At 37.3% G+C, this 21297-nt stretch overlaps 1 protein-coding gene across 1 annotated transcript in view; it reads right to left on the reverse strand.

Moving 5' to 3' along the window:
- The window catches only part of PLXNA4 (plexin A4), a 946574-nt gene that overhangs the window by 87978 nt on the left and 837299 nt on the right, over positions 1-21297 (reverse strand). The window contains exons 23-26 of the mRNA XM_077468718.1: positions 15824-15890; positions 11163-11309; positions 5012-5171; positions 561-664 (exon numbers count right to left, since the gene is read on the reverse strand). Of these exons, the coding sequence (XP_077324844.1) occupies positions 561-664; positions 5012-5171; positions 11163-11309; positions 15824-15890 (478 nt within the window). The remainder of the gene's footprint in view (positions 1-560; positions 665-5011; positions 5172-11162; positions 11310-15823; positions 15891-21297) is intronic.

Here is a 21297-nt window from a genome sequence, read left to right on the forward strand (position 1 = left end):
GGCCACATAAAATATTGACATTTTGGGCCCAATTTGGACAATTTTACTTAGAGATATAAACATTAATGGCTGTGTGTTATTTTGAGGTGACAACAAATTGACACTGTTATATAAGCTGTACACTCACTACTTTATATTGTAGCAAAGTGTTGTTTTCTCAGTGTTGTCACATGAAAAGATTTAATAAAATATTTACAAAAATGTTAGAGGTGTACTCTAATCACTAATCATTTAGATACATTTAGCTAAATTTGAATTGTCCCTCCACCATCCTATGTAAAATCAATGAAGTAACAAATAAGAACAGGTTACTCCAAATAAAAAAATCTAATATTTTATTGATATGTTAGAACGCTAAGTTTATTGACACCAACTGCATTATTTGGAAAAGTGAGTTTTATGCACTATTTATAAGACATTTCATAAACCCAGAATAAGTCATGTTTCTTATTTTGTTAACAGAATACAAAAATATAAAAGAAAGGCTATCATTTCTGGTCAAAGTAATATTTTATATTTTATATTATTTATTAATACATATGACATATTGCCTAAAGTACCTGATAGTGTGCAATGACATTGAGCCTCTTCCAGTCATTCTCTATCTTTGTTGTAATATCTTCATCCTGAAGAATCATTCGTGCTCCACTTGCTTGTCTCCATTCTGTAAAGTTATAGTTTAACATATTAAGTAAATATGTTGAGGGTTAATAATAATATTGCAATCTCTATGTAGCTTTTCTAATAATCAAAATGTAACTGAACTTATAAAGGGAAGAATATTTATGTTATAAGAAACATTTAGAAATTTAATTTTTTGCCTAAGCAGTTTCTCACAAAACCTGGTATGTAATGGTGCCTAGGTATTCTTAAGCCTTGCCTCATAGTTGTAGCAATGTGAAATCTAAGGCACTGATTTCTCTGACTGCTAGTCTCAGGAGATTTGCAGTGAGATTGAATGATGTGCCTATTGTACTGCTCACTGTTTTCCTTGCTAAATGTTCAGATTTAAAGTGGTATTAAACAAAACATAAATGGCTCCCCCTGTTGTCTTAGCTCTTGTACACACGGTCGGAGATTCCGACGGAATGTGTCCGATCGGACAGTTTTGTCGGATATTCCGACTGTGTGTGGTCTACATCGGACTGTTTCTGTCGGAGTATCCGACGGACCAAGTTTTCCAACTTGTTGGTAACATTTTCCGACAAAATGCTCCGATCGGACATACTCCGATCATGTGTAGAGAATTCCGATCGGACAAAGTGCCACGCATGCTCAGATCAAATTCCTACACCAAAGCTATTGGCTACTAGCGTGAACGTAGTCCCGTCGTAACTAAATAACGTAATCACGTCGGATTTTCCGACAACTTTGTCCGACCATGTGTATGCAACAGTTTCGGACAAAATCCGTCGGACAAAATCCGTCGGACAAAATCCAACGGATTTGGTTGTTAGAATCTCCGACCGTGTGTACAAGGGCTTAGTCAATGAGGAGGAAGAGATCTGGGAGAGCTGCTGCTCTCTTTCACCTCGCTGGATTGAGATGGGGCTCAGGTAAGTATTACGAGGGGTTTGGGGGGGGGGGAGCTGCACACTGAAGGTTTTTTTACTTTCATGCATAGAATAAATGAAAGTAAAAAACCTTGAGCCTTTATAACCACTTAAAACAGTGGACCTAGGGCTTTAAAATGTACTAAGGGTTAATGCCATTGTCCAAGTTCCCAGTGTACGTTCCATTCATTAGTTCATACATTGTATTCATACATTACATTGTTTACACAGTTTGCTAAGCCTGTACATAAATGGGACAATTTAATGTTATAATTTTCACTGGCAATTATATGTTGTAGCACAATCATGAAAAACAGAAGGGGAGCCTCCAAACAAATGCTATAGCCTATGGGGAGAAGTGAGTTACATAGAGTGCAGCAGTGAGCTGCTTTAGAAGCAGACTATATGAAACTTTGTTTTGTTTTGACAGTTTTAGTTGAAGAAAAAAAAAAGCTAAATAGAGAAGCCAATAAAAATTTGATGTTTTTGTGCTTTTCAGAAAAAAAAAAAAATCATTCCTAACATTATACACTTACTAGTCTGCTGGTACTGAAAGTGTCCTCCCCAAAAAAAATCAATACCTCCATCGTGCCAAAGAGACAATAACGTGAAAAAAATCAATCAGTGAAAAAAACAGCTGCTACTTTTGTGAAACAACATATAAAACTGTACTGCGAATAATATTTAGGAAATAATTAAGTAGCGCTAAATGCAATTAATAACGTGATCTATATGAATAAAAAGATAATAAAAGTAAATATATCACCCAGTAATGCTGTGCTATATAATATCTGCTCTTCTGCCAAACATGAGAGTGGAAGGCAACATCAGCTGGTGAGTGCGATTTCATTGGGAGAGGAATCACTGACACGTCAGTGTGGTGGAAGATTGAAGGACTTGATGAATATTCATTTCTTATTGATTTTTTTGCACATTTATCAATGGACTTTTCTGTTATATAGCACAGCATCACTGGGTGTTATATTTACATTTATTGTCTTTTTATTCATATAGATCACATTATTAATTGCATTTAGCACTACTTTATCATTTCCTAAATATTATTTGCAGTACACATTATACCCTTACTGTCAGTTAAATTCACATACTAAAATTCTGTATTCAGTTTGCCACAACTGCTGGTGAATAAAGTACATTGAACAAATATTAGTGGCAGAGTTGCCTATGTACTAAACCAAGGATTTCCATTAGTATCTGCAAAAGAGTAAAATAGCTGATAAAAATATCTTATTATAAGTCTACGGTGGGACTTCCTTTCCTTTAAACAAGAGTGCAGCAATCTAAGTTCAGTTTGCATAGGAATTTCACTTCTGCCTCCTCAGAAAACTTGCAATTTAGCTACCGTCTCAGTCTTATACATCTTAATCTTATTTTACTGACAATTCATCAGACACCCTAATGTTAAGCACATTTATGGTACAATAGATAGTTATTTTTAGTGTCTCTACAGAGCTATAATGTAAGGCAGACTTGACAGTAGCGTAAAACAACAGCCAACTGAAGGATTCCACTCTAATTATCAAAGACCATTGAGTGTACTGCTCACAATTTATTAGGAATGGTAAAAAAGATTTTCTTAGTTCACTTTCAAGGTTACAAAGTTTTTGAGGTTTGATTAAAAATATATATAATTGCAATGAAAGCTTAAAAGACATCTATTTTTTAGTAATGTCATATTTCCTAATGAATGATCCAATAAACTGCAAAGAAAAACTCATCTAAAGGTGACCTCCAAAAAGTATTCATATTCACCAAGTATAAGAACAGGAAAGTGTGTCCTGTACATTGTCATCAGATCAGTGAGCTTCTTTAAGCAAGAACACTAAAGACAGACACTCTCCAATCCAATCTGTTTCTGCTCTACCTTGTAGAGGGAAGAGAGAGAGAGGTAAGTAAAAATCCCATTATCTTTATCTCTCCTTCCAATCAGAAGTGCCGATGAATGCAAACTCAGAAGACAGCAGCTGTGAACTCTTTATATTTCATTCAGAAGATAGTGTATCTTTCACCGCATATGTGAATTGTTGAATTTCTGTGCTTCAAATATTGCAGGAAGCTGCAGTTCAGAGAATATCCTGAATAAAAGCCAAGGACACTGGAATAACATGCCTACCTGCTGCTGCATACTTTAAGAATATAAAATGGAAGTTGTGCAGATTATTTTTAGCCATGAACTCTATTTATTAATTCAGATATAATAATAGCTATAGAAATGTGTTGGTGTTAAAATAAATCTTGCAAATCAACTGCATTAACTAAGAGGCTTACATGGAGTCACCATATTGTTAACACTAGCTATGCAGTGAAAACAATTACAAAACAGTAACATAGTCAGGTAAAACAACAGACACAAGTCAATCTAGTTCAACCAATAGGAAATAAATGGTATCAATGACTAGAATCTGCCTTTCAGGTGATTGTTTGAAAGTTTGCTGCCACTGGAGCATACTTGAGTAGGTACTGTGCTTCAAAACTTATTAAAATCCCAACAAAAGTGCACCATCTAGTAGATTATATTTTGAAGGCTTTGTCCTCCCTAATAGAACTTGAGAGTCCTTGTGTAATCTATTTTACATACATCTGTATTCTGCAACACTGCAGCAATGTGATGCTGGTAAGCATGCCCTGATAAATCAATCTCAAGTTAAAACTCAGTTAGCTGTAATGGATTTGCCTGGTCAATTGATTTGGTGACACAAGCGGTAGATTTACTAAAGGCAAATAGACTGTGCAGTTGCACTCTACAAGTGTAGTTGCTCCAGAGGTTAGTAAATGAGCAGAAGTGAAGGCTTACCTTGTTTACTAAGCTCTGGTGCAACTGCACAGTCTATTTGCCTTTAGTAAATCAACCCCGAAGTGTCATATTTATGCATATATTGTGGAATCATTTTCCACAGTTGGACAATTCATGCTTAGTCCAGTCCCTTGAGCCATGAGCACTTTCAAATCATAACTATCCAGTTGATGAAGTACAACTGTATCTGGAGATATGTATCATTGTTAAGCAATAGAACAAAATAAGAAACTGCATTTTTTTATAAAAAATGGAGGTCTGGGAAATTATTATCTGCTTCATAAACCTAGTATTTGGCGAACCCCACCAGTGGTGTTTTGACCTAAAATGATCCGTTGGCAGTTCTGGTTCTTTGTCCACTACTGTAGGGTTGGGTTGGGTTGCCTTTCTAAATGATTGACACCACAACACAAAAAAATCCAAATATATATATATAATGTTTTTAAAATTAATTCATTCATTTATTTCACTTCACTAGGCACTTGCACTAGAGGAAAATTCAATAAATGGAACGTGTTTGTAGAAAAACAGGTGGCACACGCTCATCATGTTTTCTCGATAAATCCTCTCAAAACCAAAGCTATATAGTGTTAATCTGCCTTATAACTGATCATTCAAGACATGAAATGCTTTGTTTGTTTACCTAAATCCATGTCTGCTGCCTTTGGTCGAAGGGAGCAAGGCAGGTTCTTAAAGATGGTATCCAAGATCTTCTCCTTAACTTGGGTAATTGTGTCACAGTTGAGGATTTTTACAGGAATCATGGGGCTGTTCACATTATCAGGGTTAACACAGTTAAGAACCTGAACAGATAAATACATACAAAAAAGAATCTGGTAAATTTTGACAGCTAGGACAACACCACTTTTATAGATCTACACATTTGATGAGGGTTTGAAGACTATTCATTCTTCTACTAACAATGCAGTAGATAAGAACAAGAAAGGAAGAATCTGTTTAGTAATTAAGGGTAACATAATTGTTTAAAGGGAGAAACAGAAAATAATGTAAGAAAAATAAAGGGGGAAGGAAATGAAGGGAAAGAAAGAGGATATAAGGGGGGAAAGATGGGGCAACGTGGAAAGGAAATGAAAGGTAAAAGTAGAGGAAAATTAGAAAGAACATGAGAAGGAAAGGAAGTTACATGCAGCCCTTGTTGTGGTGCGGCATTGGAAAATCTTCCTATTAATCCTACTTGTGGTATACACAGTAGGTTACTAGGACTAATATTGGAACAGAAGCCCATACTTTAAAGTTCTACTCTGTTCCCTGATGTATTCAGGTAACAGATGTAAATGACATGTTAATATTTAAAAAGAGTCTGTCTTCTGGGCTGATAGCTGTGGTATTGTCTCCCCCGGGCTTCTTACGCATTCTTGTTCATTCATTTCCATCATAGGTGGGTATTTATCATCGAAAGCACAGCGTCCTATTCATCAGTTCAGTCACAGCCAGATCTCTGTAATTTGACCTATTCATTTAAGGAGCCTAGTGGGATTTCAATTAGTTACTGAGATCTGTAATGTACTCTGTGCGGCACACAGCACAAGAAAAAACCCTCCTGAATATGACAAAAATCATTTGAAATGTTTTCTGCAATTCAGAAGCATGGCAGGTAGCAGACTGGCTGGCGATCACCTGAAGTCACCTCTACCAACTTTTCCACACAATTCATTTTGAGAAGTTTGTTGGAAATGTAATAAAAATGGAAATAAAAGAGTAAAAATACCTCAACATTGGCAACTTTCTTTCTCGCATCTAGATTTATGAACAGGAATTTATTTATTCAAGTGGCACAGTGCTAATTTTTGAATGTTACATTTCCCTTCATGTTCTAATCCTTCTTAAGTATGAAGGAGATTTGGATGTTCCTCTAAAAGCTGAAATACGATGTGTTTTTAAAATATACATTGCTTTAGGTCACAGTATGTCTGGATTAGTACATTAATCAGCACATGAACCTTTCTTATTTACTGAAGGTGCAAATTCATCTTGCTTGTAAGGCCATGTATGATGTCCATAAAACTACTTATGTCCTTTTGGGCACATCTTGGCCAAAGTTTTTTAAAAGTGGGCAAAAAAAAACAACATTGATGGTCAACCAAATAAAAACTGTATTTATATCAGAATGAATACAACCATCACAAAGAGAAAATTGGCAAAGATAAAATGCAGCTGAACATTAAAAGATTTTTCACATAATCCTACAGTCGATAATATACAAAGGAGTGCAGCTCAAAATTAGGGCTCATTAAAACATTTCATATATAATAAAAGTTCATATAAATCCAAATAAAACCAAAAGCAGAAGGTGAACTAACAGTCCCAACAAGCAAAGAGTCCCAGTGAAAAATTTCAATGCAAGGGTGACTTTCCCTCCCCCTCCAGCACACTCGCTTTGCTCACCTCTAGGAGTGGGCCGCTGAGCTAACAGATGGTTAACAATGCATGTCCCATGTGGGTATAATCTCCAAACAGGATCCAGATCCACTGTTCGATATCCCAGGGGTATAATATTAAGAGAGAAGCAGAATCTAAGTGTACAGTGATGATTTCCTTTTAAAACAGCTTACACTTAACAAACAAATGGCTACTCACGTGGGCTTCAAAGAAACACAAATAGGAGCAGACACCTTAAGCATGGAGGTCCAAGATGACAGCGGGTGATGTCAGAATGTGGCTCCTTCCCCAGTACGCATTACATTCACACAAATTTCCTCAGCGGCCCACTCCTAGAGGTGAGCAAAGCGAGTGTGCTGGAGGTGGAGGGAAAGTCACCCTTGCATTGAAATTTTGCACAAGGACTCTTTGCTTGCTGGGACTGTTAGTCCACCTTCTGCTTTTGGTTTTATTTGGATTTATATGGACTTTTTATTTTAAATGAAACCCTAATTTTGCACTGCACTCCTTTGTATATTACTGACTGGATTTACCCTTAAAGCTAAAAATTCTGTGATTGGTTCAGCCTTGCTCTGAATAATATTTTTCATACTTGGTCACTTACATGTATAAATAAATGTCACAGAGATGCAGTTGCCAGGCTTTGCTTATAGACAGCCATTTAAACTAAACTCACACATACAAAAATCATTACATATTGTTAAATGTTATGATGCAAAGACCATCCCCAAACACTGGAACCAACATTGAGCAGAGCAAATTCTGTTACACAATTTCCTAGCATTTTTGCTACAATAAGACATTTGAAATGTATATCCACTATTCAGTGACATTTACTAAATATAGTGGATATACATTTTTATATGATAAAGGGTTTCTTCTCTCCTGCAAAAGCAGTCAGAAGCCACTGTGCCGTGTAGAGTATAGATTCCTAACTACTGTAGGAAAATCTTACTGTACTTTGACTATTTTCTGATAATGGACAGGAACATGTCCAATGTATGGTGATATGACCTCTGGAGGGAATATCCAAGAAGACCACTGGGAGTCTGACCATGTCTAGTGGCTGATTGAGCACTGTTTTACTGCATATAACCTGGTTGTCTATTTTTGAGGGTAAGAGGACTGGTGTGCTGTGGTGTAAGTGGAGGATTAATTCACCAGGTATGGGACAATATTAGACATACACCTGGAGTGCTCTTCATGCCTTTAACTTAATTTGGAGCTATACAGACAGTTTTAAAGGGTTTTATTTATATTTTAAAAGCAGTGCATTTTATTTCTAATAAAACCTAGAAGCTGGTTGGTTACTATGAACAGCTGCACTTGATTCTCTTAAGGATAAGCTCACCGTTTGTAACATGTTACATATTACACCCATATTCACTTATGCAGCCCCTAAACCCCCTCAATTCCCGCACTTGCTGTCCCTATTTGAAAAGAATCTTCCCCCCCTGGCCACATAATCCATTCAAAGGGTTTTGTGAATATGGGAACTACAACTACCATCAGCACTTGTAGTTCTCAATGAACTATCAGGGCACTGATGAGCATTCTAGGTGGTCGATTGAATCTTCCTGTTATTCAGTAACTGCTTGCTTCTACGAGGTACAGGCTGAAAGCTACACTGACAGTCGGGAGGAGCCTTAAGAGATGTACACATGAGTTGAATATCCTACAGGAGCTTTTCATCATATATTCCGATCGTGTGTATGCCCCATCTGACTATTTACGTTGAAAATTCTGACGGACCTAGAAATAGAACATGTTCTAAATATTTCCGACTGAACCAATTCCTATCGGGAAATCCGCTCATCTGTATGCTGTTCCAATGGACCAAAAATGACGCATGCTCTGAAGCAAGTATGATACGGAAGCTATTGGTTACTGGTTATTAAACTTCCATTTTCTATTCCCGTTCTACGTGTTGTACGTCACCACGTTCTTGATGGTTGGACTTTGGTGTGATCATGTGTACGCAAGACAATTTCAGTGGAATTCCATCGGAAAATACGTCTGAAAAACCTTCAGAATTTACTCCGATGGGAAAACCCATCATGTGTACAGGGCATTAGGTTGCACTCGTGATCTGATGATTGTGGTGCAATACTTTAAAGGTTCCTAATAAAAAAAAAAGGGACGACATTTTTTTACTTGCAAAAATATGTGCATTTAATATTTTTTTTTTACTAAGCTGAACTTATCCTGTAAATCTCCCCCATTGTGTTTTTGGTGCTCTGCACTGGAAATAAAATACGAGTGCATTATAATTTGTGTTAAAAAAAACACGCCATCCAAAATGCACTCAATATATAATGCAAAACACTTTGTCTCCCCTTTAATAATGCACCACAAGAGTGTGAATCTAGCCTAAAGGTTTAATGGACACTATTTTAGCCAAGTCAAGAGTCAAGAATATGTATTTCATTATATTTTCCAGTGTGATTCCATTTTTTTATATACTAACAATCACATACATTCCCAAATCACCCCTTGTGGTGCCGATCCAACCTGCTGACCACTGTCCCACCTCCCCCACGTGCTCCCACTCTCACCCTGCAGTGCTGCTGTTAACTGTGTTTACTATGCTTCAGGTTGTGAATGAACAGGAAGTCACTCAGCACAAAGTACTTCCCATTCATGCACTATCCAGTGCAGCTGAGGCTGAAGAGAAGGAGACTGTGGAATCTCTGTCTCAAAAGTGGAGCATTAGGAGTCTGCTTATACCTCTGATATTTCACCAAAGGCCCCCAACTCCTAAAATAAAATTGTCAAAAAATATATACATCATTGTAAAACAATAGTGAAAAAAAATAGTAAAAAAAAAAAACACAATTAAAAAAAGTATATACTACTTACACCATCCACTACCCTACTGACAAAGTCCTCTGCTTTACTGACATGTCCACTGCTCTACTGACATGTTTTAATACATTTTAAAATGTTTATTAACATGTATTTTTAAGTGTGTGTGTGTGTGTGTGTGTGTGTGTATATATTTCTGATTGTCAAGATGCTAACATGTGACAAGTTTAGGTAATGGTATATTATCACAGATGCAGAAGTGAAATGAGAAATCATTTTTTATTTCATTACAGTGATTGTAATGATATTAGACTAGTGACTTGTAAGTTTGTTTAGCATTTACTGTAACATTGTTAACCTTAGTAATGCTGGGGAATGACAAGAGCAAAATAATAATTCATTAATTAATTGGTGAAAGGGAATTCATACATATTACGATTACCTTGGGATCTTCTAAAGCCATAACTGCAAAATGTTCACAAGCAATCAGCATGAATATTAAATGATATTACATATTGTAAATATTTTACCAGTCTGTGGTTGACAATTATTTTCCTCTATGAAACAGAAATGAGGTGGCTTGAACAGACATTGGAAATCAATTATAATTGTAATGTTTAAGCTAGTAATACATGCTGGAGGGACATTAGCAAACTGATTACATCAAAATAATTAAGCAAATATATTCTTCCTAATATATCAATTATACTGCAGGAACTATTAGCAAAACAAGTGGTGTAATCAAAAGAATGCATGCCCAAGCAGATAAAAGCAGCAGATTCCCATGAGAGCCAGTTATTGCAGCCACTTATACTCATCAGAATCAGAACCTGGTACAGAAAAGGCACATTCTATGAGCAGTTCCTGCATCTCAGGTGCTGCACTTGCGATCTGCATGCAGGTGTCACAATATTGTTGATGGCACTCCAAATGCAGATTGCAAAAACATTGCTTTTGTAGGCTCCAAATTCCATAGTACAAAGCATTTTGGTGTCATGCTTTTTGAAAAAGTAGTGCAAGCACTACCTTTTCTGCGGTCCAATGTATTTCGCAACCTATTCAAATGAATGGGCTGTCAAAACGCACTGCAAAAGAATGCACGAAAATCCCAGGAGCAGGCGTATTCCCGTGTTAACTGGCCCCAATTGCTATTTTTAGCGCTGCTTTGCCGTTGTTTTAGCAGCGTTATTCAGCCGCTAGCGGGGGCGGTTTTAACCCCAGTGTATCGCCTGAAAAACACTGGCAGTGGGAAAGGGGTCTTAAAATTAAACATTTATTTTATTGAGACAGTGATGTTTCGCTGACAGATAAAGAATTGTCCTAAGCTTAGCAAGCACAGTGTATAATAACCTTCATTTTAAATGTATAACCTATTATGTTGTTTTAATAAACAAATGCTACATGAAACAATTTTCCACTGCCAAACAAGTTACTGTTTTAATCTGATTCTATTTTTTATTTGCCCTAGCAATCATAAAACACATGCACTTAATAAAGCATCATCAATTGCTTAGAAAGCCAATTAACCCATACAATTAATTAGTAGTTCAGATGTCCTCCTGTGTTTGTCCCTGTGTAACATAACTTACCAGCGTCTTGTAGTCAATCTGTTGTCTGATAAGCTTGTCTTCACTCAGTGAATAACGGGCTTCTCCTGTGATCGAATCAATGGGGCCTTTTTCCATTTGCTGCTTAATAGCACAGAACAGAGAAAACAAGGGTTCTCCAGCACACTCCTAGTAAAAACACAAGAAATGTATGTACATGACAGTTAAAGATCTATGTCACCTTTGCCTGGCAAAACAACAACCAGCAGAAACCAAAGCATAAGATGTACGGTTCCTACTAAACTGGTCTAAAAGTATTTTTTGAAATTCAAGCTCAAGAAATTAGGGAAAAGACTAATTTTCAGATACAGTACATCCTAAACCCTAATAGTTACTCCCTTCTTTGTAGAATGTATGCATTATATTATGTATGTAGGGGGAATGAGGACCCTTGTCACATACAGCTTTATACAATATACTTCAATATGTTCATGGGTTAGGCATCTATTTTCCAAAACACCACCTGTGAGTCGCAACATGCATCAGTGGAAAGGACACCATGCCAAATGATAAAAGAGTCCAAATGAATTTATTTGTTAGCTTTAAAAAACAGCCAACAAGTTTCCCCTTCATCAGGGTTTAAGTTAAAATAAGAAAATGTAATTGACTTAAAGAATAACTCCACTTTTGTTGAGAACAAACATTTCCCTCTGTTTTATCATAATGTAAATTGCAGGGATTTTAACAATCGTTGTTGCAGAGTCCTACCTTTTTTTTTATTGTGAGGAAGCAGCTATTTTTTTGTTTGTCTATGTCCATGAATATGTGAATCCCTGTGGGAATGGTTTTATAATTATCAATCAGCTGCTGCATCTACAGGGCTCTAATGTTGGAAGTGTCTGGCTGTGCATCCCTTTGGAGGCAATTTCTGTTTGCGTTATCCTATCAAAAATTAAATTTTTGTTGCAGGGGATGCCAAAAATCTGACTTGTATCTTGGTGCAGACTTCTGGAAAAATCAGTAAGCCAATCACACAAGCAGGAAATTACATTTCTGGGGGATATTCTGTACACCATCTGTGTACAGAATGCCTCCAGGTTGGTATTACTTTTTACAGAAAATTACAGAGCTGCAAATTGAAAAGGAAAGGTAATTTTTAATAACACTTAATTACAATATGGCTTGCATCACAACTGTATATTATTTGCTTTTTCTCCAGGAAAGTGGAGTTACCCTTTAAAATAGGACTTTCCTGGGTAAAGCTAAACAGGAAAGTAAATTGCTGGACTGGTATCATTATTAGCTAGCAGCATCTGCATCAACCTATGAAACCTTTCTTATGGCCCCTTTTTGTGTGGCCAGGTACCTTACATACCCATCGTCCCCTTGCCTCCATTCCATAAGCTTCCTTTTTACAAGTACTGTAAGCCATGAGTGATGTCTGTGCCTACCATAACATTGCAAAAAAAGGTTTGTTGCACTGCTAATAATATCAAGCTGCATGTAAGATATGACAGTGTCTGCTTTTAGATTAGGTAGATTAGCAGTAAGAACCTGCACATATCTCTGTGGAAGTGTGGCTAGGTAATGTCAAGGTAATTAAACTGCTCTGACACATATTGCATAATAATTATATGTTATATTTTGTTTATAAAAGCATGAATTGCCCGGGCACAGCTGGGCTCAGTAAGCCTGCTCAGGAAACATATTCTAGCTTGTGTAAGCTCCTGAGTTGTTCGCTGATCTCCCGCTTGTAGCTAATAAAGTGGAGAGCCAGACTGGCAAATTGGAGAATCTGGCATTGCAGGTGTGAGGGACAGATACTCGATTGTTTATGGTCTTAAGCACAGCGGTTTGGAAAATGTTTATGCAGAATCTTCCTTGCATCTCACAATTAGAGTTATGTAAATAAACCAAGGGATGCTAACATGGTTTAATTTACCTTTAATTTGTCAAGCAAAATATAACTCTGCAAGGATAACTGGGACACAAGAAAAGGGCCATGAAGTACATAAGCTTTATGCGCTCATCCAGCAGCTGAATGTATAGGAAAATTACCCCAGCGGGAGCAATGGTTTGAATTTCACTTTACTGATTCATTTTCAAAAATAGTCTACGGATGAGTACTAGCGATTCTCACTACTGCTTCTTTATGTGACATGTGAATGGATACTGTCATACTCAGTGTCTATCTTTAGGTTGTTTTCCTATAAATGTGTCCTAAATATTAAAAATAAAGCAATAGTTTCTCCATAGTCATTACTTGTAAACAGCTTTCTTTTCATTGGAAAAAAAAGAGACAATTGGAAAACAAAAGAATCAACACAATAGTATCATTTAAGTCGTTATTTTCAAGGTAATGGATAAAATAATAGGTAATTGAGCAAGGGAAAATGCACACATTCTATTCTGTTATTCATGTTATGACCTCTCTTCTTATTGCTTTAAAAGTACATAACAATTGTTGCGTCATTGCTGTTGATGCTTCCTCTCTAGAAACATTAACAGAAAACAACGTGAATTCAGGTTATTTCACTTGCATTTAAATTATTACTTGGTAAGAACACAAACATAATTCTAATCTTTTAGCATGATATATATATATATATATATATATATATATATATATATATATATATATATATACCGTATATACTCGAGTATAGGCCGACCCGAATATAAGCCGAGGCCCCCAATTTACCCCCAAAAAAACTGGCAAACTTATTGACTCGTGTATAAGCCGAGGGTGAGACATGCCTGTCCATCCCTGTGTGTGTGTCCGTCCATCCCTGTGTGTCCGTCCATCCCTGTGTGTCCGTCCATCCCTGTGTGTCCGTCCATCCATCCCTGTGTGTGTGTGTGTCCATCCATCCATCCATCCATCCCTGTGTGTGTGTGTCTCCATCCATCCATCCATCCATCCCTGTGTGTGTGTGTGTCCATCCATCCATCCATCCCTGTGTGTGTGTGTCTCCATCCATCCATGCATCCATCCCTGTGTGTGTGTGTGTGTCTCCATCCATCCATCCATCCCTGTGTGTGTCTCCATCCATCCACCCATCCCTGTGTGTGTCTCCATCCATCCACCCATCCCTGTGTGTGTGTGTATCCATCCGTGTGTGTGTGTGTGTGTGTGTGTGTGTGTGTGTGTGTGTGTGTGTGTGTGTGTGTGTGTCCAGCCTACCTTTGTCCCGAGCCTCCGTCCCGTGCCTTGCCTCCTTGCCTCCGTTCCGTCCCGTGCCGTCCCGTGCCGTGCCGTGCCTTGCCGTCGTGTCGTGCCTTGCCTTGCCTCCGTCCCGTCCCGTGCCGTGCCGTGCCTTGCCTTGCCTTGCCTTGCCTCCGTCCCGTGCCCTCTTCGGCGGCCATTGTAAAATTCAAAAGCCGCGCCTCCTCCTTCGCCTGTGATAGGCGGAACACTGAATTTCCCAGCAGCCTGTGTTCCGCCTATCACTGACGTCGTATCATCCTCGTCCGTAGTACGAGGATGATACGATGTCCGTGATAGGCGGAACACAGGCTGCTGGGAAATTCAGTGTTCCGCCTATCACAGGCGAAGGCGGAGCCGGAGGCGCGGCTTTTGAATAGTAGAATGGCCGCTGTCTGTCTGCTCGACACGCTGATCGAGCGGGCAGACAGCGATGACTCAAGTATAAGCCGAGGGGGGCACTTTCAGCCTCAAAAAAGAGGCTGAAAATCTCGGCTTATACTCGAGTATATACGGTATATATATATATATGCAAATAAATAATAATAATATATAATAATAATATATAATAATAAATAATATATATATCAATATATAAAGCATTCATAATGTAAGCATTTACAGTTGATTGTATAAGATATATTGTTAAAGTGTAACTAAAGGCAAAACTTTTTTTTCCATTTTGGATAGAGCAAGGGAGGGTTATAACCCCTATCAGATTTTTTTTCATCATCTGTTTCTAATTACAGAGATTTCGCTTTACTTCCTGTCCCAATAGCCAAACAGGAAGTGGAAAAAATCCTCAAAAATGTACGGAATTCCTTAGGGACCCCCAGGTCACCAAAACTATGGGAAGATCTTCTCTCTATTACTTTTTTGGATACAACCGAAAATTTGTGATTTTCTTTAACTTTCACTTTGGATGATAATAGAAAGGGAGAATCTCCTTAATGGAAGCACAAACAGCAACACAAAATAACAATCTAATCCTAATCTATTCCTTCTCCCCTCTATCCAGAGAGGGTGAAAACTCCTTAATGGGAACACATCCACATCCTCTATCCAAAACTAAAAAAAAAAAAAGATTTACCTTTACTTATACATTAAGCACACATCAGTTCACTAACAGTAGGAAAAAAAGCTAACTGAACAATAAAGTGGTGTGGCCAACCTATATTGCAGGGTTTTGAATATCAGTTGCTAAACTACATTAAATAGCAACACAAAATAATAATTATGGACCACAGATTGACATGTACAAGACAAAGTACATTTTATTTAACTTGGCTGCATTCTTTTAACAGTTAAATATTGTCATCATTACTTGTGATACAGTGCTTCTAAAGAAAATGCCATTAAATAAATAAGGACATAAAACAAAATCTTTAAACATTTTTTACCACATTGTTTTTTAGAAAACTGTACATTAAAAATCTAGGTCCATTAGAAAGAGTCCTTCTTTTGTATTGTATAGCTTAATATAATATATGGATTATACCTTAAGGAACTTGTACAGCAAGAATGTGAACCAGTTTGTCAGCATCTTCTCTGCCACAGATTCTGTTCTAAAATAAAACATAAATAATGGCCAAGTAAGTAGACAAAAGGAACAAATTATATGGGCTTATTTGATAAAGAAAGGAGACCAAAAGCCATGAACTCATAACAATTACTCAGCATCATTCATCATTCATTATTCTGACGTTGAATTACCAACTAATGCTGGCAATATATAGGAGATGAGAGCCAACTGACAAATAAATAGCCTAGCACACATGGGCCGAATGTTGGGTGGCATCAATAGAAACCATCCCATATTCGTCCTGTATGTACTGCTGTTGGTCTGACAGAAGCCAACCATTCAGGGCCATCTTCTGTTAAAGGGGTATGACCGGAGAAGGCCTGCTGATCAGCTCCTGGAATGTTCTGGCTGGGGGAGCACAATAGAACAGCAGGGGAAATTGTTGTACTAATGTCAGATAGTTAACACAGCGGCTCCTCCTGAGCTCTCAGTTTTTTTTTTGCTCAGCCCTGCTGGATTAAATGAAAAAAACTACTAGTAAGTACCAGGAGCAGATGCCCCAATGACCATCTGCTATTGATGAGGAACAATGACTAGACTTTTTTTCATCATATACTTGATATGTTTATTTGCTTAAAATCAAATAATTGCCAAATTCCTAAAATAATGTATTGTGATCAAAGTGAAACTTTTAGCATGTGTTGGCATTCACATTCACTTTCTATTACCGAGCACTAGTCTTATGAGAGTTAAATAGATCTGCCTATTCACACCAAACAATAGAAGATATATAGCCAGTTCAGCACCAAGGACAGCTCAAACTGTTGATACATCCCCGAATCATTCATAGGATTCCTTATGTAAGTTGTATATAAAGCATGCTGCATCCATACTCAGTAAAACAGTATTGTACATAGTCTGGATCTCCATTAGTGTCTATGCTATTTCTTTTGTCAAATGTGCCAAACAGTAAAATGCTTAGAAAAAAAAAACAATGAAGTAGTGCAACACAAGAAAGAAAAAAAAACCAGCATGACACAGTAAAGTACATTATCATTAACATCATCAACCCCAGCTCCAGGGCCAGCATAGTCATGTGCCTATATGATTCATATAGCATTAAAATAGTTTTGAACTATGATATTTTGTAAGTGCTGCTGATTTTGAAGAAGTTATTTACTTCAGTGGGAGATAAATCTACGTGTTTTTCAAGCAAGCTTTTGGTCTATTATGTATACTTTGTGCTTTGACTGTAAGTCACCCTATCTCAATAGTACACACTGTAATAACATAGTGATTTCAATACATTGTACTATATATAGCAATAAAATATCAAGGAATACAATTTTAAGCACAAATTGTAGTGTTTTATGCTTTGTTCAAGTCAGCAGGTAGCCATAATGTATGGGATACTGTTATGGTGCATATATTATTAAACGTGTTATTGTTTCATTCATTCTTTCATTCATTTTATAGCTGTTTTAAAAAAATATTTTCTGAATTTTCAGTGCTTCATTGAATTGTTTTGTGGCTACAAAATATGTTTTAAATGTCTTCACCTATAGATAGAGTTTTACTCTCTAGCCATACTAATTGTATTCAACATATTTACACATATTAATAATCTGTTGCTGAACAATTTCATTGAATTACAAAATTATTTAATTTGCTTTATCATTCTATAGCTAGGGATATTAGCAAAGTATATTACAGGCATACCCCACTTTTAAGCATACAATGGGGTTTGTTTATTAAAGCTGGAAAGTGCCAAATCAGGCTCATTGCTGCATAGAGACCAATGAGCTTCTAACCCCAGCTTGTTCAATTAAGCTTTGGTAATAAAACCTGGAAGCTCATTGGTTTCTATGCAGAAGTGAGCCTGATTCTGCACTTTCCAGCTTTAGTAAATAAACCCCTTTGTGTACTTAGTTCAGCACTGCTGGCCCAGTATGGACAGTGATTAGTCAGTAAGACAGTCTGTATGTTTTGGGTAATAGCCACAGTGCAGTGCTAGAAACAATAAGCAGCTGATAGTTGGTCAATAGGACTATAGTGACTAATCACTGTCCATACAGTTTGATTGCCTGCTTACTCCAACTCATCTTATGTTTCTAACTTTCTACCTATGACATCTCTACTGGGTTCCATACCACCCAACACTTTCCTGTAACCTCTGAGCCTCATTTTTCATCTGGCTCGATAGTAGGTGACTTCCATAGTGCGGACTCTACTTTGAATTGGTATGTCTCTTCCAGACTTTGCTTCAACAATGCTCCTGTATATTCCTGTATTCCTGTTTTGAATACTGATCTGTAACTGTGCTTCATTGTAGAATATTGTATAGCAGTAATACCCTACATGGAAGGCCCCTGAAGAAAGGACTGTTATCGGTCCTGAAATGTGTCAGGCTCAATGCTGAAGGAACTGCATTTACATGTTCTGTTTTTATGTTTCCTAGTCATGGTCATGTATGCACCATACTTTTTATATTAATAAATACATTTCTATTTTTCGATATTTGGTTATTCTTTAGTTGCCCTTAAAGTCCCATAGTATTTTTTTTTTTTGGGGGGGGGGGGGTACTCTCCTTACATGAGTCTACATATTTGGATCTTGCAACTCTCGGGTCTTCTTGGGTGGATTTCTACAATGATGTTCTTAATGGACAACATTCTCTTCGTTTTAAATTTATTCAGGTGTTGGTGATGGGACCCAGTTTCTGTAATTTGTTAATATTTTTTGTGCAATAAAGCATTTTCCCTATTTAAGCTGCTTGGTCTGCCTGTGACTCCCTTTTCAGTAGGACTTAAACCCCTGATTTGTTATCATCTTGTTCATTGAACACACCCGCCTTTTGCATATGGGAGGCACACTGTCGACATTAATTTACATATTTATAATTTTTAAGTAACAAACCTAGTTATACATTTAAATGATTCTCTCTTTCATGTTCCCAGCACATAACAGTAGAAGTTTGATAGGTAGCTAAGGGCAATAGACAGTCCTCCTTTTGAATGTTAACCCTGATTTGTTAATGCTCTTCTTATTTTCTTGTAATGAAAGCATAAAAAAAATGTAAAATGTCACAAATAAAACGCAGTATCAGCCTGATGCATCTTTTTTGTTCACTCTTAAATGTTTTCTAAATGTTATGTGATCATCACAAAATGTCATATCTAGGGATGTTACTAAAAGCCCAGTGAGAGTAAAGATGCTGCGTTCATTTGATAAGGTTACAGAAGTGAGGAATCTTGTAAATGTAATTATTATACATTTCTATGCTTAATACATCTTATGCAGCATATTCCCAGAGGCCTTGCACAGGAAATATGCGGCAGTGAATTTCGGAATCATTTAAATGTATAACTAGGTTTGTTACTTAAAAATGATGAATATGTAAATGAATATCGACAGTATGCCTCCCATATGTAGAAGGCAGGTGTGTTTCAGTGCAGCCATCTGATGCTCCCTTACACTGGCTGCATTTGGCTGAGCTACAAAGGATGAAGGGGGTGTCACTTCTTTGGGCCCCTGTGTCTGAATGCCAACCAACCAAACATGTCACACCCATGGCATGGAACTGGGAGCCTCTGAGCAATATTACTGGCTCAGCATAGAGTCATCATAAATCTTCCGATATTCAAGATTTGCATACATAGAGAGCAGATTCCAATAATGAATAGCAAGGTCATTGGAGGCAGTGTGACACTAAATTATTCTATATCCATAATTACAACAGTAGCTTTTCAGGATTTTGGGCAGTGAAAGAAGAACCCAAGTCTAATAAAACTTTTTCCCACAGTTATCAGTCCTAATCCAGTAAGATCTTTATAAGTATTTAAACAAATCCATATCAATTTATGAAACTGGAAGGCCTTTAAGTAGGTAAATCAACTAATATCATAAACCAGACACCTTAAACTATTTTGTCCCTTGTCCATCCTGGTTTGCTGAGAGCCATTAGGAGTCATACTGAGTACACTAAAGCAGATGTTACTTGTGACATTTTAAAATGTGTTTTTCCAGTCTCAGATATCAGTAGAATCAATGCTGTCCACAACTGTAACAGAATATAGTAGCAGTACCTGCAATGATACAGCAGCTCTATATTAATCTGCAACATTTTGTGTTAAACCAATCTTTTCTTGCCACACAATAAACACAAAATTTACGTTCATATACAGTGTACTCAACAGTGTTTAGCCCATACCAGTCACAAACAGCAGGACCAAAGAGGATCATTTACCTATCAACTCAAATGGAGGGCTCTGAAGGGAAACGTCATTGTTCTGTTAGTATAGTCCTTCCTCTCTCTAACCAATACAAAAATGCCCTATTGGTGAGACAGCCATGTTAAGGTGATTCCAGTGACCTTTAATTCTAATTCCTCAGGTATATACAAATCACCAAAGGTAACCAATAAAATTTGATTATGTAGTTATGTGATTGTGTAGATTATGTAGAACAGTGCATCAAAGTACAGAATTGTAACAAAGTGCAAAAATAGGTAAATACATTTAAAAGAGATAAAAAATTTACAGCACACACATGGCAAGGATTATTATGCCAAACCTGTGCTATAGGACACGATCCTGCCATCTGCAATAAAAATATGAGAACTAAGGTCCAGTAGACCTTTGCCCACAGCAAAAGAATAGCTTCTCAATCTAATATTTGTACTACATGCAAGATTATTTAGCAAAATGGTGACTGGCTTCATTGACTTATATAGATGACCAAAGTGATGACTACCCAAAGGAGCTGTACTTTTGCATCTGCAAGCTAGCAGAGTGATATACAACTAACATGACATTCAACCATCATATGCATCTGGAACAGAATCCTATGTTTGGCTTGTATAAAGGATTCACACAGAGCCAGGTGATTTTTCACCACAGCCTTATTCAATAGTTACTAAGAGTTAAGCCTAGTACACACACTTCGCTGGGCTGAACGAAAAAACTGACAGCTGACTGACAGCTCAGGTCAGAGCCGCTGTACTAACAATCTTATGTTAGTACAACAATCTCCCCTGCCGAGCTATTGTGTCCTGACAGGGGGATCCCCCACCAGAACACTCAGATCAGTGTCCTCAGCCATTGGCTGAGAGCACTGATCGGGAGCAGGTCGGCTGCTGGTTCTCCAGCATGCTTGTCTGACAGAAGCCGGCTGAAAGGCCAGCCTCTGTCGGACCAGCTGCCATACACAGTACCTCATTGCAGTACCCCATTGCAAACAATTACAATTTAATGGGCTGAATTCAAGCTGATGCACATTAGACTTTGATTGACTGCTAAGAGTTCTGTATAAAAGCGGACTATCAGTGTGACTGAATACAAAAGGATTATGTTAAAGTGAAACTCAAGCCAAATGTGTTTTTATTTTTAAATGAAGTTTGGAAGGGTTACAGCCTTTGTCAGGTTCATGGCTATTCGCACCCCAAATAAGGA

This window comes from Lithobates pipiens, unplaced genomic scaffold (genome assembly GCF_037356315.1).
Source record: "Lithobates pipiens isolate NorthernLeopardFrog02 unplaced genomic scaffold, aLitPip1_a1.2 Scaffold_8, whole genome shotgun sequence".
NCBI lineage: Eukaryota > Metazoa > Chordata > Amphibia > Anura > Ranidae > Lithobates > Lithobates pipiens.